Raw genomic sequence first — 22,447 nt, forward strand, 5'->3', positions numbered from 1 at the left:
TTACCTCATGGGATCATGAGGTCGACATGATCTCTCCGCGGCCAACACCGGAGCCACCTCCGCGCCGGGACGGAGGCCTTTCCCTTCCCCTCCACACAGGTGCAGCCCCGCAGCGGGAGGCCCGGGCCCGCCGCCATGTCGGGAGGCCGGGGGCGCCCCATCGGGGCGCCCCCGGCCTCCCGACATGGCGGCGGGCCCGGAGGGGGGGCGGGTAACGCGGGGCAGCCACCCCCGCGGCCGCTCAGCTCCCCGCCCTACCCCCTCCTTCCCCCGGGGGGCTGCCGGGCAAGGCGGCATTGTTGGCCGCGTCCATCACTCCCCGTCCCCCGGCTGACATAATGAATGCGCTTGGACACACCTTCCAGCCCCGGCGAAAAAGCGCGCCGCGTCTCCGCGGAGAGCCCCGCCGAGCTCTCCGCTCCCTTCCCCTCAGCCCTCGGGGAGGCGCCCCGCAAGCCCGCCCGGCCCCATAGCCCGGCGCCCCGTCCCAGCCCAGTGAGGGGCCGCGGCGGCCGGGCCGGGCTGGGCCGGGCCGGGCAGGGCGAGGGTGGGTTAAAAGCCCTCGCTATGCTGCCCAGCGCCCTGTACTGGGACCTGGTGGGCTCCTCGGCTCTCCTCAACCTGCCGGCGGCGCCGGGCTTCGGCAACCTGGGCAAAAGTTTCCTCATCGAGAACTTGCTGCGGGCCGGGGCGCCGCCGAGCCCAGCCCAGCTCCGTCCCCTCCCCGCCAGCCCCGTCCCCCTCAAGCTGTGCCCCGCGGCGGAACAAATCAGCCCCTCAGGGGGTCCCTACCCGACAAGATGGGCTTTTCAAGTGCTTAACCCCGCCGCGGCGGACAGCGGCCGCCTGCCAGCGCGGGCTCCGGCGGCAGAGAGAGGCGGCGTCTTCCCGCCGGCAGCCACAGGTGAGCGCCGGCCCCGTCCCGCGTCTCGCCGCCGGGGAGATGGGGCAAAGAAGGGGCTTTCGCGAAGGCTCCGCGCCTCCGCACGGCGGGGAAGGGCGGCAGGGAGATGGGGCGGCTATCCCCGACCAGCCCGGAGGCGGCGGGAGGCCGTGCCGTGCGGCGGGGGCTCCGGCGGAGGGTCTCGTCCTGTCGCCGGCGAGGGGACCCCGCGGCGCGGGTGAGGGCGGCCGGGCCGGCGCACCTGTGGGCGTAGCGAGTGGTTTTCACTGCCCTCGGTCGCTGTTCCGTCGGGTCTGTCGGCCCTTCGCAGCCCGAAGGGATGGTGGAAGAGCGTTACCGCCGACAGGCGCCCCGGGATGGGATGAAATCCCTGGTTTTGGGAGGAAGACGAGCGGCCCCGTTCCCCCCGGGCAGCGACAGCGCGGGCGGCAGCGGCCCCCGGCCCAGAGGGACGGCGAGGGGCGAAGGGCTGGGCTCTTCCTACCGAAAGGAACATTAATTCAAGCAAAGCAGGCAAGGTTATGCGTTAAAGTGACGTTTTAAAGTATTTTTCGGAGTGCGCACTTCTCTCAGCCGTGGAACCGATTGAAGTTGAATTCGAAGTTAATTCATAAAATTCGGTACTAGACTCACCAGGTATATTGTATTTTGCCTCTCCGTCACGATGCATCAATTTATTTCAGCCTTGTCTGCTCTCTTCGGAATTTTTGATTACCATCATGCATTTTTAAATGTACCTAAAATGAAAATTAGACAAACTGAATCATATTTATTGAAGTAAGGCTTTAAAGGTATGAAGCCAAAAGGCTCGTTTTAGAACCAGAATGAATAACAGCTGTTTTCTTTTCAAGCATAATTTTACTTCAGTTAAATCCTACAAACTGTTCCGCAAAATCCAAACCAGTTTTTGATGCTTTAGCATGATGTAGGCAGGAGAGAGTCAAAGAAGTGTGCATTAACATTTCTGAATATGTCAGACCTCAGCTGCAGTAAGTGTTATCTTAAGAATATCAGTTATTTAAACGTGTTTATTTTAACTAACTATAGGCCAGGTCAGGAAATGGGACAAATATAATTTTTCGGGAATTGGGTGCATATTCTTCCAGCTCCCAAAAAGCTGTAGACAAAATGCTACGTTTATGTGTACAGAGCACATGTAAAAGGGAAGATAGCAGATGCCCCAGCACTCACTGCTATAGGTAAACTTTTTTGAAGTATTACAGAAGTTCCTGGATGCCGAGTTTTTCAAATGCTTGCTTCCAGGATTAGTTCTTTCTTTGATTGGCCTACTGCGGTACTCATGAATTTAGCAAAGTGCTGTAGGTCTGCCTGGTGATTTGGAGTCCGATCCTACATTTCTGATCCTGCAGGGATTTCAGAGGGAGCTTTGGGCAAAAGCAGCAGGCTCTTACATTTGAGCAGTGAGAAATACTAGGTTTCCTCATGCATTATGCACTCAGAAAAAACATCTCCTGCAAATGTAGATGTACAACAAAGATGTATATATTCTAACAGGGATCTGTTGATTCTAGTCTGAATTAATGTCTTAAAGTGATGAGACATCTTAGGTGTCTGAACTTTTATAAATGTAAATTAGATTGGAACTGTCCTGCTGAGCCAGATTTTGTGGTTTCTAAGGAGTTTCTAGTTCAGGCATATGCTGGGGGAACTGTTCGAACTGGGCACTTGCGTTTGTGAGTAAGCCTGGGGTGTCTTGTTTATGCAATGATAGGACAAAGGAGTGTTTTTCAGAATAAGAATTTTAGCCTTCAGGTACTAATGAAGGTATTTTAACTAAGGAATTGGTACTAGGTAGGGTTTTTTAAATTTACTGGGTTTTTTGTGAGTATTCACTGGTTTTTATGATTTTTTGGAAGAATAAACTCCTATTTGGACCCCCCAAATCATATAGCACTTTGGAAAATCTAGGTCTAAGTGTTTAGTAAGACTATTGAACATGATAAAGCAATATGTTTTTTTAATCTTTCTGAACTAGCAAGTGCTTTATAGATCACGCAAGGAGTAAAAGTGCTCTGTCAGACTAGCTTGGCATAATACAGGATTTTTAAAATTAAAAAAAAAAAAAACATAGAAAAGAGAATTGAAAAATAACAGATTTTCTGGAATCAGTAATCTGTGTTGCTTATGTAGTCCCAAATTCTGGTGAGGTCACCAAAAGCTCTCAGAAAGGAGGGAATATAATATCACACCAGGGACTGAACTGAATGAGCTGAACCTTTTTACAGTTCCAAAACCAACATGTATCCGCAGCACCTATCAAGGAAAGACATGAAGAAAGCACTCCGTTTTAGGGTACCTTTTAACACTCCATAAAAGTGCCAAAGAATGAAAATCCTGTGTTCTTCCTGTAAACTGAAAAACTCTTATCCATGGCTGCAGAGGAGACGGAGTGGGATGGCACGCTTCATCTGTGACGTCTGGTCATGGTAGCTTTTCCCTTTGTAACTCCTCATCAGCAGAAGTTTATCAGCAAATTTCCATTCCCATAATTTGCAAATTTAAAAGGATTTAGTTTGACCATTTAGAGTGCTTGTCTGCTACATATTTTGAGTTCTGCTCCAAAATTATCCTAAAAGAAAAAAGTACTCTCAAAGTATCACTCCATAAGATACATCATCTAATGAGTGGGCTTGAAAGAAATATCTTTATGTTGTCTGTAAAAGATTAAAATCATCACTTTCCACAGTTACACTGATTTTTAAAAATGAAGCGTAATTAAATCATAGGTTTTCAAAATTAATTTAGTTTATTTTGACTTGAGAGTACAACTGCATGAATGAGCAGTGCATTACATACAACTTAAGAAGGAGAAGCTGAAAGAGCATTATTGCTAGAGGATGAACTCGCCTGCCTTCTGCAACAGTATGCCAGTTTATACCAGCCTGGGATTCCCGCAGACTTTCTGGCATCTTGCTCTGCAGCCCCAGCGCGGGTGACGACATGCTGAACTGGGCCCACTGTCCCCAGCGGGCGTGGTGAACATTTCTGTTCATCTGAACTGAATTTCTCCTAACCTCTTGTGCTGGAGGGACTGATTCTTCTCTTTCAAGACCTTTTGCTGTGATCAAATATATGCATAAAGCTGCCTTCTGCTTTGTGAGAACTTTGCATATATGCTGTGTATTTGTGGCCCTGACTAGGTAAAGCAGTGCAGAATATGGTTCTGCTTTTTAAACGCTGGATGCCCCAGACTGTGTTCTTCCTGGCTAAAAACTTTTTAAAATGCAGCTTATACTTGCACTGCCTCTTGAAGGAGGAGGGAAGATCCAGATAAAATTTCTGAGCAAACTGATAGACTCTTAAGCATGGAGGAAGTCCTCCATTTCTGTTTGCTGATCTGGGATTTGGTCCCTCTGTTTGGACTCCCCTGCTATCATTACCTTCTGGATAAATTAGAAGACTTGACAGTTTTCCTCAGTGTTTTCTGACATAGGAAAATTATCCAGAGGATGCTGAGATGCAGTTTGTTGTGGCACAGGCGCTTGAGAGGTCCATTCCACATCTTGCCTCATGACTTGGTTTCCAAAAGTATTGTCTGACACCAAGTCAGAGTGAACTCTGTGAGAAATGTGCAGTTACTTTCCTACCTGCAATCTTCCTAAAATCTCTCCTCTTCTCAAGTAATTTGCCCTGGAGGAGGATGACAGTAAGCGCTTTACAGCCTGAATATGGTCGCAGGTGGTATGACCACGAATATGAGCATAGATGGCAAGAATCTGTCTTTCTGCTTTAATCTTGGCATTTTGGTATATTAACAGAGAAAGGAAACTGAAAAGCACTGTGGAAAAAAATAAAGCAAAAGGGTGATATGGAAAACTGGTAGCATTGCGCGGGAATAAAACCATGCCTTCCTCTGCAGGTTAACTCTTTGGACCAGCGTCAGTTTTTCCCCCTCAGGTGATGACAGTGATTCTATCCTGCAACACTCTTATTTTAATCTATATATTTTATTTCCCATTTTTAGTAGAATCTCTTGTGTTTATGGCAACCAGGAGATATTTGAATTACTGTAATTAGGTGGGGGTTTTTTCCTTCATTTTGGACCCCCTCTTAGTGAATAAGTGCTTATTTTTAATTATTATGTAATTATTGATTTCAAACCAACTGTCAGCCAGAGTGTGTCCTCAAGTGATATGTAACACTGTAACTTTCAGTAAAATAAAAGGCAGGAAAGAGCTGAGTGTTTTATCTCATCTCCCTCTAGGCTTGCAGGAGCCTCTGGGACGTGCTACCCTCACGCAGGCAACAAGTTGTTGACTGAAGTCTCGAGATTTTCCCGTTTTGTTGGTGTTTTCTGGGGATGGAAAGTTTCTTTAGGGTGGGGAGATCTATTGGCATCTCTTCTTATGTCCCAGTTGCCAGGAGCATTGAGGCTCCTTCATTGATTTAAAAGTTTGTCTTTGGAGACAGAGAAGTTTTTCTAAGTATCAGAAATCACAATCTGATTTCTCCCTGGTGCAGCGTCTTTTCCTGCTTTGTCAACCTTTTAATGGAATCGGTTTGGGGTGCCCTGCATACCTTAAGAGTGGCTGCAAAATGACTTTTAAAGGACAAATCTTTGTCCTCATTGTAAGGCTGCCAGAGCCAGACTGGTGCCAGCTACAACTCCGACCCAGCCACCAGTCTGGCAGCCTGGGCTCAGCGGGGAATACGAGCCTTGGCTGGGCAGTGCTCTTGCCTCTGGTGACTCTTGCTGCGCCGTCTCTGAGAAAGGAAGAGGATCTCCATCTTGGTCCTTAGTAAAGATTTAAGCACTGCCAGAAGATCTCAAAGCTGTGCTAGAAAGCCAAGTGGTGCGGTTTGTAGAAAAGCAGTTCACTGAGGGGAAACCGTGGAATTGGTCGTGCCTTCAGTTAGCGAATTAACTTCTGTAAAATGTACTTTGTATTGCAAGATGAGCTGGTCCTCTGAAATCTTGTACTGTATTCTTCATGTGTTTAGAAAACACATGAATGTGGTAAGGATTAATCTCATCAGGCAAGTTCTCTACTTGAGTGCAGATTTCAGGGTTCATTGTACTCTGGTTTTTGTTTGTTTGTTTGTTTGTTTTTTGCATTAACAAATTTCCATGAATTTTAGAAGGCAAGTTCTCTGCCTCCATTGCCCACCAAAGATGTTATGCATTCTCATATAATGCAGCTCTGCAAAATAACTCCTACCCTAATTTTTCTGAGTGGTACTTTTGTGGTCAGTCATGACCCATAGCAGGTAATTTTTTCAAAATGAAAACAAGTTGCAGGTATATAGAGCAGTAGGAGGCTGCTTCACATGTCAGATCTGTAGAGCCCAATCCTTATAAAGTTAGGCACCTAAGTATTTTCTGCAACCGGGGCTGTGTTTCTTTGAGGTGAGTTCGTCATGTTGGAGAATAAGTGGCCTTTGCTTTGTGGTGAAAATCTCTTGAGAGTTTCCCTTGAGAGGCTGCCCTTTTCTCAAGTTATACCACATAATTCTGTTGAGGTGTTTTGTATGTATGTTAAGGATTTTACCTCTTCTGCATGAGTCTTGGACAATTTGGTGTTGTTAAAGTCCCCACCCCTGTGATTTTGTGACTAGGAATATCTCTGATTTCAACTTGAAAATGTATTTCCTTGTACACATGTAAAAATACTAAAAACCTCATTTGTTTAAAAAAAATAAATCCACTGTTTGTTATTTTTTCATTCTAACAATGTTTAGCTGCTGTTGAGACTTTTGTCTGGTTGGAGCTGCAATACTGCAACAAGTAAAGACTGGTCCAGGTAGGAAATTCTAACTAATCAGTGCATACCACTGGAATAAATGGTGCGGTTTTGCCTATGGTAAGATTTTGCATTAGGGCTACAACAATGAAAAACAGTGAATTGCCCTCTTGTAGCATACGACCTGAATTTTGCCTTGCTTGACAAAATTGTTTCTACATAAATTGTAATATGTTGAAAATCAAAGAAAATAACTTTACGGCTGAACTTTATAATTTTTTATGGAGTCTTTATGGCTGTACAGAGGATTGTATTCTTTTGACGTTACTGAAGAAGGATAAGAAGAATGTTATAGTAATTCAGCTGTTTATTAAAAAATAGGTGTCTTGTCTAATTTAGTTGTCTAAATACCTTGTCTAATCCATAGTCAATACAGAGAGATGCCTCTGGAGAATGGCACAACTTGTCTTCTTAGCCGTCTGTTTTAAGGTGATGAATCGTGATATAGAGCTACTTATTGCTTCTCATTGACTGCACAGGAGGCACAGACAAGGAGGTTAGACAACGCACTGAACTTTTAGACAGAGAAGTGACAGTAATGCCCCTTTTGACAAGAACCGGTAAGCAGAAAGTGCTGGGGCACACTAGCACATGGGCATCTCCCTCAGGAGGACGACAAAGCTGGTGACAAAGTTGGTCAATCTACAGCTTTCCAGATCCTCATCTTTTTTCTCAGTAGCGAGGCTGTGTACAAGTCATGGAGAGGGTGGAAGCCACCTTTACTGCTTACACCAGGACACCCATGGAGTCTTTGGCAAATGGTGTGAGGTTTGGTTGTTGCTTTGGGTTGTCACAGGGGTAGATTTGACCACGCATTGTTACCGGCCTGAGGCAGCCAGGGTTCCTCAGGTGGAGAAAACCCAATCATACATGTACAGCAAACCATGCCCTAATAATAAGGCATGTGAATGACACATCTGAAATTTGGGAGTGATTCACGTGATCTCAGCTAATCTGCAGCGTGACTCTGTGAACCGCTACATTGCTGTAGATGTAAGGAAACAATGATGGTGCTGTTGACGCTTTTCAGGCCCTTTTTGGTGTGACTACTCTGCTAATTTTTGGAGGCCCCACCGAGACCCAACATAAAAATGCAAGCCCACTTCTCATATCCACTTTTTGCGTACCATTTCAAAATACGTGTTTAGAACTTCAAAACTCTTTCTATAAACGTTTGCCAATATTCTAAAACTGATCTGCGTCTGCTGCTCTGGTCTGCCTTTTTGGCTTGACTTCATCTGAGCTTTCATGCAGTCGTGTTTTACAGGAAGGAATGGGAAGCGAATAGATGGTGACTTTGGGAATGCAGGAGAGCCAGCTCTGAGGCATGCTGTCCTACAAGCTCTTGCAGTAAACTTTGCCAGGTCCATGTGGTGGTGACTGCCTTTGCTGGGATGTGGCAGGGGCTGTTTCTTCCTTCTCATGGCCAGGGGCTCCTCTTCAGCTGGCTGAAATGCTTTGGGGGTGCACAGCTGCTGCTGGAACATTACACCCTAAACACAGGAACTGCCAGGGACGGAGCCATGGATCATTGCAGGACCCAGGGCTTGTGGTTCAGGGGCAGAAATGGTGCCATGTGGCTCAGCTGGACCACTAACCTGGCAGAGCCGCTGATGGACTATTTGTAGGGAGCTCTTTGTGACATGAAACTTTCCTGCAGCTGTGCAAAAGCCTGCTTTAGTCATTGCCAAAAACGGACGTTGATAGGAAATTACAGTTTACTTGTGCCCACTTCATGGGCCCAAAAGCATCCGAGTTTCTCAGATGAAATGGGATCATTTTAGTGATAAGATTTTTAATTTGCCTGCCAGGGCTGGAGCCTGGGAATCACTGTGGAGAGCAGTTCATGTGGACATAGCGATACTTGGAGAATTCAAGGGCTGTGTTTACGCAGCTTGAGGTCTGTCTGTTCCTGTGCTTACAGTTTCTTGTTAGCTGGCTGTAGGCAGCTTTCTCAATCACTCTTCAGAGTGTTTCAGCTCTCTTCACAAGACTATACCATATTTTTATCAGTTAGCTCTAAAAACCCCAACAAACAGCATGTGCAGTGAAGGAGCTCTGTATGGGTAATACCCAAAGTTTACTGTAATTTTTCTTTTTCTCAATAGCCATTTTTCCTTCCCCCCTTTCCTGCTGGCTAATGGCCTACATTATTTCCGAAGTCATTTCACAACACTAGGATTAGGGACAGCGAACAGTGACTTGAATAATGTACCACTTTTAAGTTACATATCCATTTGAATTGAATTTTACTTAGGAACCTTACTCTCAAAATGGTGGATAGTCAGGGGGAAAACTTCTAGTCACACAGTTGGTATGACTTTAGTATGGGAGGGCTTTTGAATTTTGAATATCTTCAGAGCTGGCAGTATATTTTAAAATATCAGTATCTGAACTAACATCTGAGTTTTAGCACTGGATGAGCTTGAGGTCCGTTGGCATGTTTAGTATCACTTTATTGTCTGTTTGTAAAATGCTATGAATTCACAAAGCTGAATGTAAATGAGCATTATTACTAACATTTTGCATGCAGCAATAGTGTCAAAATAATTTATCTTTTGTGAAAAAATAGAAATAAATTATTGATTTCATTTTAGATATTTCATCCTTTTATATTTATAACCCAATAATTTTTCTTTCAAAGCATATAGTACAGTTTTTTTGGGGTGCCAAAAGGCACTTATACCCTACTCTGATATTTAATTTTCATGCATCTGTGATGCTAACCTGTAAAGTCTCACTCTTGTGAAATGCTTAGTTCCACACAGTCTCTGTTTTTATGAAATGGGAATGCTAAGCAGAAAAATAGATATCTTGAATAGAAATTATTAGAATTTGGCCCATGGTTAATGTGTACTCTGCACGGCTGGAAGCAACAGCTGCTTTTTAGTTACAGTGTCCTTCATTCTGGCCAATAAACACAGAACTAATATTCTGGCATTTCAGCAATTTTCAGCCTTACGTGAACAGCAAACAGTGTTTGCTTCAGATCGTTTGACCAACAAATATTGGTAGAGTAGCCATGATTATGTGGCCAGAAAAAAAAAAGCATAGGCAGTGCTTTCTGTATGTTGTCCTCAGCACTAATGGTATTGTGTCATTCCTACAGGTACAATCACAGTATAATTCTGAATATGATTCTGAAATACATATACATTAAATACATCATTTTCCTCTGAGCAATTTTTATTCTGTTAATGCAGTTTCACGCAGACAATGGAAGCCATTTAATGCAATGAATATTCTTTGCTCTTTCTATCAAAGATAAAAAATATACTTGTGTGTGTTAAGTTGAAGCATTAACATTTTTCTTTACATAGGGCTCCTGAGGTACAGTTGAGTATCCCTGTATTATGCCAGATTTTTTAGTGCTGTAACTCTGTGTAACTGCTACACGTTGGTTTGAATGGTTTGAGTGCAGTAGATAGGACCTGAGGGTGTAGTTTGTTACACCTAATATAGAAGTCACTTGTGCATCGGTGTAGTTGGAACACATTAAAGACGTTTGTAAACTAGACACATTGGCTATAGGTTTAGGGAGAAATAATGCCATTTTTTTTATTCCACAGGATCTAGAATAAATAAATCTCGAGAAATGGTCTCAGAAATCACTTGGTTCAGAGTTAGATGAAGGTATCACCTGCATCTTATTTCTTAAGCAAATGTTCTGCCTTAGAGGGATATGCACCACACAGGCAGAAAAGGCAGTGGTTGGTTGAGGGGATTAAGTAAAATGCCCAAGAAAGCCAGAAGCACGATTTCCATCAACTTGAGCAGAATTAATGCCAAAATCTCTACTGTTTGCATCATGATGCTGTGCTAGTGCACTAAATCATTGCCAGCAACATCCATGGAAATACATAGCTTGTTTGGGGTTTCCTTATGCAACGTGCCTCAGGTTTTGACCCTGATCCATCTCCTGACCTTTATGCTTGCTGCTTGCTTGTTGAGAGGCATAGTGAATGGAGAAAACCTATCTTTTCCTGTTCCTCTATCTTTATTTGCAAGACCATGCTATCTATCTGAAGCAATAGCTTATTCAATTCTGATTTATCCCAATGTATCCTGGATGTGTCACATATCATAGAAGAGAATCATAGAATACCTCACCGAACAAATCATAGAATCTTCATGGTTGGAAGGGACCTTTGAGATTGAGTCCAACCATACACACACAAAAAACCCCCTACAATCTCTGCCATTAGAGCATGCCCTGAAATGCCAAATCTACACATTTCTTAAATACCGCCAGGGATGGTGACTCAACCACCTCCCTGGGCAGGCTGTTCCAGGGCCTGACCACTCTTTCAGTAAAGTAATTCTTCCTAATATCTAATCTGAACTTCCCCTGCCGCAACTTCAGACCGTTTCCTCTGGTCCTGTCATTATTCACTTGGGAGAAGAGGCCAACACCCACCTCTCTCCAACCTCCTTTCAGGTAGTTGTAGAGGGCAATGAGGTCTCCCCTCAGCCTCCCCTTCTCCAAGCTAAACATGCCCAGCTCCCTCAGCCTCTCCTCATATGACCTGGTCTCCAGACCCCTCAGCGGCTTGGCAGCTCTCCTCTGGACATGCTCCAGCACATATCATTATGAGCACAGCATTATCAAAAAAGAGCAAGGAACTGAAGAGAGTTAAGAAATCATAACAAGGAATATCAAGGACAGGCCAACGTCTAACAAAAATCATATGAGTAAGGTGCTCAAGCAATGATTAAGAGTGAATAGGACATCATGACAGTCAAGGAATATATGGGATGTGTGAAAAGGAAGCAAAGAAATTGAGTGTAATACCTTCTGTATACTAAGTTGTATTTTTAGAAGTGGATGACTGTAAGGGAAAGTTGATAATGGCATGAGGAACATGGCTCCCAAGGAAGGGAAGGAAGACTCTTTACCTGGGAGTTCAGAAACTGCAGCAGATAAAACATCAGCAGCAGATAAAACGTATTGTAGAGAACAAGCTCTCATGTTCAGGAGGAATGGATGAGGTTACCTCGCAGGTATTTTCCTTCCCCATCTCCTGTGCTTCTTCAGTTAAGGTCAAATCCTTTCCAGCTTACACACCCCACCAGTTGCACTGAAGCCCTTTGGATATGTAAGACAGGTAAAATTTGGCTGCACACTCTCGACTCTCTTAAGCTCCTTAGGACACAGTTCCGCATGGGATGGTCTCGTGTGAAAGAGAAGCATTAGAATACTAACGCCTGATGTAAATCATTCCTTTTTGTAAATGTTTTGCAAGCATATACCTCAAAATAGGCAACTAGTTCCTCTAGGAGTATATTTGTGTTTCGTTAGAAACAGTAAAGTGTTGATGAAAAGCTGTAGTAATAAAATGCTTATCAATTTGAAATTATAGTTGAAGAAATTTTCATCTAAGCTTGTATGAAATAAGACAAAAAATAGAGGCAAATATTTGCAAAATATTTAGAGTTAGGCTTCTACAGCAATAGTTTATTGCCTTGGGAGATCAGCAGATTTGAACATCCAAAAAGTTATTAAGATGCCCTAATATGTACCTAGGAACCTAATTTTGCATGATCTTTGGTTTTAATTTCAGTAGAAAAATCTTTAAAAATTGAGAACATGGCTTAGAAACATTTATCTATTTAGCTATCTTTCTTCCTGATTATTCTTCATTTTTTTTATCTAAGTATGCAGTTAATTTTTTTTTAATGAATCAGGTTATTATAGAAATTTAGAAAAACTATAGCACAAAGTCTATAGCTGTTTATTTTCTGCCTAAACCAAAACAGGAAAGTGACAAATGTTTTGATGCTGTTCCCATTTTACAAGTGTACACTTCTAGCAAGCATGATGTATCTATTTTCAAAAGAAAAAAGTACTCCAGGTTTCACAGCTGACTAGTACGAGCAGAAATTAATAGGTATTTAAGATTAATGGAAAAGCCCATGAGCTTAATAGAAAAAAAACTAAGGGATTATTAGATAATGAAGATCTTTCCAAGATCTGGAAGCACTTTTCAGACATAACAGGAATTTTGATTCATTGGTTCAAAAAACCCTATAGAAATTTTACCAAATATTACCTAATTCTGTGAAATGATTTTGCATTTTTTTTGTTATATTAAGCAGAGCCTTCTTCAGCAACTGTTTTATTAAATTTAGAGCTCTTTCTCAGCAAGAACGAGTTTACCATCAGGATGGCAGAATCAGGCCCTGTAGTTTGTGCCTGTAGAGCTCAGCTGGATCATCACGTTGCATTTTATAGAATTTATTCATAAAAGTTTCTTATTTATTGATGACCTTATTGGTTTGAGTACTAGTAACAGCATTGGAGTACAAGGAGAACAGACAGGATTCACTTTTTGATTCTGTTTTTCTAGGTTATCATGCTTACTAGAGTTCTTTAAAATAACTTTTTCAGATGCATTATACTCATTATTTCAACAATATGTTATTTAAGCAACATGTTCAATCCCAATATTTAGGAAAAAACCTCCATAATTATAGCAATTACAGAAGTAAATTTCAAATCTGCAGGGTTTCATTCTTAACGATAAGCATATCGAGAGTTTTGCATATTGTATTTAAGTTACACATGTAAAATAACCTTGCTAAATTAAAGAGCAATTACTTGGTTTATCATTGTTTGCCTTAAAAATATCACCATCTTGAAAAAAGGAACAAGACTTTAGAAGGGGCAGGACTTTACACACTGACTTTTTTGGAGGACTGTTGTTATGAATATCACCTAATCTCAATGGATAATCAATTAGATCTATGCTTTCTTTGCAGCTCTTTCCAAACACTTTTTTCTCCGAGCCCCGCCATTCTACTCAGCGTGCTGCGGTGGGTCCTGTCAGCACCCTGCATCCCCCACTGCTTTTCCAAGTAAGTTTTTATGCTTCATCAGTAATGCTTGAGTTATTCTGTAAACCAAAGCAGCAGGATTTAATGTGTTCTGGAAAACTAATTGGTGATGCAATGGCAGCAGCTAATTCCTTAGTAAAATCACAGCAATCCTATTCAGAGGCTTTCCAAAGATTTATCAAACTTAAGTACACTGAGCAATTGTGAGAGGTTTCTAATGGCATTGAGACACCCAGACAGAACTAACCTAGGAAAGCTCCTTGTTTTCAGTTTGCTAGAAAAGATTCTTTAAAATCAGTAACTCTTTTAAAAACCTGTGTCAATAAACGTTTGCAAATAAGAAAAGAAAAGAGCTGAAAGATCTTAAAATGGATGCTGCATTTTAATGTCCGTTAGGGATAAATTATGATTCAGGAAGCTCCAACATTATTTAAATAAAACAGTCACTCTTTTTGTGGCAGTCAAATGCATGCACATGTTTAATTTTTTTTTCTTTTTTAATTATAATTCCAAAAAAATGAAGTAAGTTGAAGAGAATTTTGGCCAGTATACACTATACGCTCAGGATTAAGACCTGGAACACACTTCCATTTATTCCAAATCTAAATTTAACCTCGATTGTGAAGTTTGTGTGCCATAGTGTAAGAATGGGTATTCATGATTGTACGTGTTTATGGCTCAGGAATACAAACAGAAGAGGCATTTTGTAGTCCTTCAAAATGGAGAAAAAGCACAAATCGCCTTGCAAATCCAAATGAAAATTGGAGTTTATGTATGCTCTAGCATATCGGGGTTTTTTTTTATCACAGTTGCATTCGAAACCTTCGTGACTACGTGCATGCGTTCTATGAATGTTTCAGAAGGGCAGTTGCTAAGTTGAATGATTCTTGACAAGTGAGGCAGCAAATGCTGGCAGTTTAATGAGCTGCAAGTTTCTGAGCACCTCTTTAGGGGGCTGACACTTTCCCACAGAGCGTTTTACATGGCCCCGGCTCTCCCACAATGCCTGACAGCACCATGACCAATCACCACTTTCACTTTACTCATCCACACGCGACCTCACCACAATTTTTCACTGTGCAGATGAACTTTAGGAACCATTTCACATTGAAAAGGCCTGGGCAAGGGTCAGTTGCCCTTTTGTATGTCCATAAAGCAATACTCTATGTGCCAGTCTTTTCTCCTGTCTCACATTCCAAGGGATTTTCTGGACACCATTTAAAGCACTTGACTGAAAAATAAAGCAGTGAATGAAACTGACTTTTATAGACTCATTCTAGCTCATCTTCCCATATAACCCTGTCTACCTGAAAAGGGATTTAGTGGATGAGCTGAGTGTATACAGGGACTTGCTGAATACATAGGCCCATTATCAACTGTGGGGATTGTTTATTAACCAGGACTGATACACTACTATTTTGGAAGTGACCTATTAATTGTCCATTTAACTAGAATGTATTGAATTCAAATGAAAAAATGGAAACCATGACTAAAGCTTTTACTTGCTCCTTCAAGGTGGTCTCTGCCATGAAGGCAAATGAAGATTGTTCCACAGATTAAGAGGACATTTATCACTATATATTAGGGTACAAAGGAAAGACTTAAAAAAACAAAAAAAAAAACAAAGCAAAACAAAATTCAAACCAGCAACAGAGGAAATAGTTGGTAACAGATTCACGTTTATGTCAGCAGAGCACTAAACCTTTTCATGCATGTTCAGACCGACAGGCTGCAAGCTGACTTATTTCATTTTGATGGAATTGTTGTAATGTACAAATGACTGCCTATCCCACTGTACTGAAAAATCCTTTAATCCACAAACTGAAATTTAGTTTTTGTGTGAGCAGTCGGAATGCACTTTGGAGTATGGGGTATTCTTAAAAAAATTCTCTAGGCTAGTCAATTGGGGTTGACTATTCATTATCCCAAACACGAGTTGCAAATTTGTTGACCCAGTGGCTGTTTGCTGATGCTTGTGAGCATTCTGCACATCATTAAATTTTGTTTAGTTAGACCTTTAAAATCAGTCACATACTGTGCCTTAGAGTGTGTAGATTCTTCCCTATTAAATTAGTCTAATACAGGTGTTAAGCAGTACCCTACATACTGCCTGCACGGGAATTAATTGGCGCCTCGGGGCTCTGGCAGGAGGTTGTTTCTTTGCTGATTGACTGTTAACAACTAGCCAGGCAAGACAAATTTTAAGGGGTCACATAATCTGGCGTTCTCTGTCCTTGGCTGACAACTCCATTGTGGCATGAAGGCGGGCAGGCGAGGACCAGCCCTGTTACGCCTCTTCCCTCGCTGGTGTCTCTTGTCCCGCGGCGGGGATGAGGGGATGCACCAGCTCCTCTGCTATCAGACTGTACCTTCCAGTACTTGAGAATGGCAGAAACTACGTGGAGGCTACCTGGAAAAAGGTACCTAAATTCACCAAATTTGAGCAAGAAGGAGAGAAAACATGCTTGAGGAAGAAAGGCCAGTGTTTGCCCCCAGCTTCATGGGCAGGATGGGAGCTTGGGCTGGGGGTCGTGAGGGTGTGATGCACTCCTCAGAGAAATATGAACCTAGCTTGCCCTTTGCAGAAACCTTCATCGTGACATTTTGACTTTTGTTCTGCAGATAGTTTATTTTGGTTTGGATGGAGTCTGACTGTGTCTCACTGTGTCATAAATATCAGGACAGTAACCAGTAGGTTATGATTTTTGTATCTGATCTCAAATATAATTTTGAAAATTGAAATACATCTATATAAATTTAGACTGCTTTATATTGCAACATTTTAAATCATAATAATTACTTTTTGCCACAGGCTGTCATGGGGTACAAATGTAAAGGTGGCTTCTAAAGGTGTAGAAAAATTGAAGAAAGTCATGCCTAGCAGAATGCAGTCGTCCCTAAATCAGTTGTGTTTGACAGTGGCAGTGTATTTTAGGGAAGGATCATTGTATACTTGCTGAACTTCTAATGTTCTTCCTCTACTGGTCACAGCTGCAGGCAGGATACGGGGGTAATGTATGTAGTATGAAACCAGTCACACATACCCGACAACTTTAGTCAACTTTGCAAGACATACAGATATACATTCCAATTTCTCAACATTATACATAGACAGTTCTACAATATCCTCAGTGTACATGTGTTTGTTTCTCAGTGGCTGTTTAAAGATACACATACCCATGCATATATATGTATAATATACAGAAGTTGAAGTGCGGTGTAGCCCCAAGGAACAGTTTGTGAAAGCTGCACCTGGATGTAATTAGTATTTTCAAGGCCATTATATCCACTGAGCAAATGTGTTTAATCCCCCCTACCCCATTACAGCTGACTAGAATAGATAGACTTTTTCACAAAAAAGTGCAGTCTTTTAGACAATCTGCTTTACATGGGGAATTTGCCATTGGCTTTGGTATGTAAATGATCAGATCCTTGACAGAAATTGAACAGCAGCACACCTTTGCACCTGCTGTAACTATAAACCAGGACAGCGATCTTGGCCCACGTACGTGGGAAGGTGGACAACAGGACAACAGCTTGCACCTTTACAGTCTGAATTGAGTGGGATATGAACTAAAGCCACATTCCTTGCTACCCTCCTACAGGAAAGCCATTGGTGTCGGTGGCTATATAGCCATGGCACAGGTTCCTGAGTCAAAGTGCAGCTCTTTCGTGGCCTGCTTGCAACTGCCCCTTGCAATTGTCACATACCATCCTTGGTGACAGGCCCTATTCAACTGGCCTCTGGTTCTGCTCCCTGGGAGAGCGTCTGGGGAAGCTGGGAGTGTTGGAGGTGTCCCCAGGCCTCACTAGGGACTGCTCCCCATACCGCACATCCTTCTAGGGAAGAGGGAGCAAGGAAAAGCACTATGGCTTTAGGCTTTATTGGGTGTGAGGAAAGCGAGAGATTTATCTGGATTTGGGGTTTCTGTGCTGTTTGTGAGGCCAATGAAGGGACAGTGTGAACACTTCTACTTCTCCACTGCAGCTCTGTCCCCTGACTTTGAGGCTGTTTTCCAGGGTAGGGTTCCCTGTAGGCATGGATCAAGGGGATGTGATTGGATTCATTGAAAACTGCCCTCCCAGGACTTGCTATGAGATGTCAAAGGATTAGAAACCAGGCTGAAAGGAGTAAGTTCAAGTACTCCCCAAATCCCGTAATAAAGAAATTGCTGCGGTTTCTAGAATAAGTGAGTGAATGGCCAGGGATTTTCTGAGAAATAGTTCACTCTGAAAGCCTTTCATTAGTAAACAAAACTAAAGAAAGCCCATTTAGTTTCTTTGAAGCAGTATTACAGACCACTTTTATCTGGTTCTACGTTTCACACAAGGAGAAAATAAACTCCTAGGAAAACTTACTGCAGTTTACTCAGTGATGGTAACATGCAAAGGAAAAGTGGAGAAGTTTCTGCCTGACTATATTTGAATTTTACAGTAGCATGGGCCCTGTGTTACTGTTCCTCTATGAACTCATCTGATTTACTTATTATCATGTCAAGGGGAGACTTTTGACCACTGACAACACCTCTAGATCCAAGTGAGGATTTAGTCCTTAATGAACATGACTGAAGCATTACGACACACTTATAACACCAACAAATCAAAAGTGGGACAGTAGTCTGCTAGCATTATAATGAACAGCGCTTAATATTTCTCTGATATGTGTTAGATATTATGTGAAACTCTCATCCATTTCCACTAGGAGAGGAAAGTGTCCTGCCTCTTCTGACCCAGGAGTCTAACTCCAAAGCCCGGAGAGGTATATTAAGAAGAGCTGTCTTTTCCGAAGACCAGAGGAAAGCTTTGGAGAAAATGTTTCAGAAGCAGAAGTATATCAGTAAAACAGACAGGAAGAAACTGGCCATTAGCCTGGGTCTAAAGGAGTCTCAGGTAAGGAGTGGCAGACCATCTGTGACTTTCTGTCTTTTTGAGGAAAAATCTTTAAAATGGCTTTGAAGGAGGAAAATCGAACAGCACAGGGGCAGCCTTGAGCTCCTTCACTGAGCAAAGACCACAGTAAATCAGTGGCAGTTTTAACCAAGGAATGCTTAAACAGGTTCCTAGTTTATTTTCTGAAGGTGTACATTCAAAATTTGATCACTTTATTTTTGCACAAAGTGGGAGAAACTTCACCTCTGCATTTCATTTCCAACTCCCATTTTGCTGTCTGACAGAGCCCCCTCAGGAGCGTTGGGGTGGGGAACTGTGCTCCATCCCACTGCCTGATAAGCAGTGATCCAGAGCATAGAGTCCTCCTGCATTCCTCTGAGCACCCTTTGCACTCACAGGTGAACAGCTAGTGACAATGCAATCAACAGCACTTGCTCTGAAACCATTCTGTCCCAAGGGACAGGCAACCATCCCTACAGAAAGAAACTTAGCTGCACAAGGAAAGAGATCCTCGGAGCTGGGAGAAACTGTAGAAGGAAAAATTTTGCAGGGTGACCTTCTAAAATGCTCCCACTTTACTTGCTAATTCACATTTTGTGTGATTTTTCACGTGGGTCTGAGTTGGCTTACTGCAGGACTTCAGAGTTTAGCTGAGGGTCTGATACCTCCAGTGAGCTGTTCTCACTCAACGAGTACATTAATGGTGGTGCTGAGTGTCAGTAGCCCAATCTGGATTCTCAGGGGCCTGACCTAGCTGCAGATAAAACCAAAGGAAAAGTGCCTGGCCTGAAGAGCAGAAAACCGGAAAGAAACTGGAAAGGGTGTTTGTGAGGGCATGTAACAACAGAAAATGAACATGGTAGCTGCTGGCAGGTGGGATTCTGAAGGTGCTGGAGTAGATGCAGAGCTCTAGAGTACAGCTGAAAGAGAGCAGAAGTACAATTTTATTTCTGCACGCAACAGGAGTGAAAGTGTTTAAGATGTGTATGGCAGAAGCTGTCTGGGGGGCAGAAAAGCCTGGGAATGGCAATGGGAGCTTTCATCATCTTTATTTTGGAGATTTTCAGAACTTGACAAGGCCCTCAACGACTTGATCTAGCTTTGCAGTTGGCTTCACTTTGTGGAGGAGGTTAGATCTTCTGGTCTGTGGTGGTTCCTCGCAACCTGAATGATTCTTGACTCCATCACAAGCACTACAACTATAGACAAAAAGAAGCTCAGTGTGATGAGCAGAGCTGTAATCTCTGCAGGATGAACTATTTCAGTCAAAATGTGCACTTGCACTCACCAGTGTGCTACCTAAAAATTTCCCAATATGTAGTCAAATTCTTAATACTACAGTTGTTTCCTTGAGTTTTTCTTCTGTTCTTCTTATTCAAGAGAGCCCAGGGGAGTAAAAAATAATGAAATGACACACAGATAGCAACTACCACTACACGAAAATAATGTCATGATAAAGCAGATGATATGTCTCTCTCTTTTTTTTTTTTTTTTTTTTTTTTCCCTGAAAGGGAGAGCAGTTCCTGTGAAGGTTACTTCAATTTTCTGACCAGTTGTACTGGAGGAACAGTACCTGCCATCTAAGGCAACGATTCTCAGACCTTTGAAAGCATAGTCCCTTTGTCTCCGTATCAAATATCTAAATACCAGAACAAAATGCAAATATTTACTGGAAAACAGAACATAATCTGAATAATTTGAGTGATTCTGCCCCCCGCATTTCTTCTTCTTATGTAAAACCAGTTCCTAGATGTATATTTCCACAAACTTTTCCCAGCATTTCATAAATGCCATTGAACGCTTGTGATCAAGCTTTGCAATTCAAAGTTTTTGAAAATGGATTTCGTCTCAAAAGCACATGGATTGTAGGCTGGAAACTCCTGGAAAACTGTTGGCAGGCAGACAAGATGTCTTTAAGTCCTCACTGCTTTGTCATATGTCATCACATACATTTTGAAGCTATAAGGCTAGGCTGTTTTTAGCTATGCTTGTGAAAGGGTCAGTCATAGTTCTTAGAGCCCCTTTTAAATAAAAGGCTTCACATTGCCAGTAATATGAATTAGTTTTGTTAATGACGATGCTAATTTACTCTGAGAATCCTTTTCTGTCTAAAAGCATGTTGCTGTAGGAAATTGCTCTATCCCTAGCCACTGGCCTGTCTTTTTTACAGTCTAAGCTAAAAAATCACCTCTTTGAGGTGGTGAAAGTCATGGAGAGTATTTGACCCAGCTGTAGTAAATAGTGATGGGAAAACCCTCAGCGAATGTCAGTCAGTCAGCTTCACTGGATCTACTATGACATTGAATAAAGAAGGAACATGAAACTAAGGGGATGGAAAATAAAAAAAAAACCAACACCTTGTTAGGGCAAAGTTGTTTAAAGAAAAGAATGATAATAAACTCTTGTTAACTTGCAAACAGGTGAAAATTTGGTTTCAGAATCGAAGGATGAAATGGCGAAACTCCAAAGAAAAAGAAGTGCTTTCAAACAGGTGCCTCCAAGAAGAAGGTCTTCAGGAGAACTACCTCTCACGATCCACCATGAATTTTACCTCCCCGTGCCCATCTGTGTGGGAAGTGTCTCAGGAGCAGGCAAGTCCAAGGTGGAGGGAGAATTCTCCAGGAAATTCTGAAAGACTGACCAGTACACAACCACCTCCAAGAGCAAATTCATCGCAGAGCCCGCTGTATTTGTATCCTGACCAAGACACTGCAAATAAGGCAGTTACATCATCAGCCTAAGGAAATAGGGGCAGTTTGTAAATTGAGTGGAGAGCACAGGCTTCAAATGAGCAGTCTTCTAAGACTAACAATATTTGGACGTTGTAAAGCTAACTAGTTTATGCCTCATAAATTTGCTAAAGTCTAACACCATTAAAATGACAAACAACTAATGATTTAAGAAGTATTCTTCAATACTCAGTCTTTTCTTGTGTCTTTTCCAGTCTTGTACTGACCTTAAAATGAAATAGGAACTGAGGGTAAGTAAAATGAAGCGAAGAACATGAAGCTGAATTTGTGCTCTGATTTATACATCTGCACTGTATACGATATTCATTAAAAACATACTGATAGAGAATCACTTCTATCTCTCATTGCAGTCAGACCAATTAATTTATCTTGTGCACAAAGTAAGAATAACCCTATTTCCCTCAAGACCGTAAGTTACTTTGGGTTCTTTTTGAGATCCATTGAATGACACAATAGGTTCATATCAGACAAATGTTAAGGATTTTTAGTGTTTCCTCCATCTGTCCTCATCTATCACTATTCAGTTAGTTTTAAATAGCATGGTCACAGGTCAGATGATAACCCTAGTAAAGTATTCAATACTAAAAGACAACCGACCAATCCTATAAAATATTCCGTCTTTAAATCACTTGGATTTGAATGCGTGCTGGGAAGCACAGTTCGCTAGCTCCTATCTTTTCTCCTGTGGATGAACCTTCTGGCATTCTTAACTATGAATTCCAGTGGCATTTGTCAGACTGTTAGTGCAATCTCTTGTAATTTCTTCTCTGTTTCAAAACTGTAATGGTGTTACGCAGAATTGTAGCCCAAATGCTCTAAGCAACAGAACTATAATTGGAAAAACTGCCACTACAGCCATCTCGGAGAAGTACTTAAGGAGATGGCACACCATATTGCCTTATTCCTGACTTATTCCCATTTAAACTGGTGCCAATAAGTACGCATTAGCATATATCTGTATCAAAGACAGGACAGTATATTCTGTATAATACAAGTAGCCTGAAATAATATTATTAAAACTGCTTTACTTAAAATAATTTGCTTGCTTCATCCACTTTAAGGAAATCACTCTATGAATTTAAGTATAATTTTTTGTTTATTTGCAAGTCTTTATGGCTCAAAATGGGAGCAGAACTTTTTTTTTCTTTATCATATATTTATAAATGCATTTGTTGAGAAGAAAGACTGAAGGTGTTTTATGTTACAGGCAAAACCTTTAGGACAACATTATGGTTTTTTAGGGACTATTTAATTTCTGGCTGATTCATATATTTTGTAGCCAAAAGACATGGTTATGATAATCTAGT

At 42.0% G+C, this 22,447-nt stretch overlaps 1 protein-coding gene across 2 annotated transcripts; it reads left to right on the forward strand.

Moving 5' to 3' along the window:
* The first annotated feature begins 221 nt into the window (after positions 1 to 221).
* Positions 222 to 21,297, forward strand: DBX2 (developing brain homeobox 2). Of its 2 annotated transcripts, none has more exons than XM_063323102.1 (4): positions 222 to 904; positions 13,426 to 13,521; positions 18,203 to 18,390; positions 20,811 to 21,297. In XM_063323102.1, exons 1-4 carry the CDS (start codon positions 343 to 345, stop codon positions 21,129 to 21,131), a joined length of 1,167 nt encoding a protein of 388 aa, XP_063179172.1. In that variant the 5' UTR covers positions 222 to 342; the 3' UTR covers positions 21,132 to 21,297. The 2 variants fall into 2 exon arrangements, with proteins under 2 accessions (XP_063179172.1, XP_063179174.1); XM_063323104.1 differs by having other exon boundaries at positions 20,829 to 21,297.
* Positions 21,298 to 22,447: the final 1,150 nt, after the last annotated feature.

This window comes from Chroicocephalus ridibundus, chromosome 1, assembly GCF_963924245.1.
Source record: "Chroicocephalus ridibundus chromosome 1, bChrRid1.1, whole genome shotgun sequence".
Lineage (NCBI taxonomy): Eukaryota > Metazoa > Chordata > Aves > Charadriiformes > Laridae > Chroicocephalus > Chroicocephalus ridibundus.

What these genes read in the sequence shown, in the direction of transcription:
- DBX2 (XM_063323102.1), top strand. Translation starts at nt 343, where the DNA reads ATGCGCTTGGACACACCTTCCAGCCCCGGCGAAAAAGCGCGCCGCGTC. An exon ending in CTTCCCGCCGGCAGCCACAG is followed by an intron (nt 905 to 13,425) that starts GTGAGCGCCGGC and finishes CTTTCTTTGCAG; the next exon opens with CTCTTTCCAAACACTTTTTT. An exon ending in ATCCCCCACTGCTTTTCCAA is followed by an intron (nt 13,522 to 18,202) that starts GTAAGTTTTTAT and finishes CATTTCCACTAG; the next exon opens with GAGAGGAAAGTGTCCTGCCT.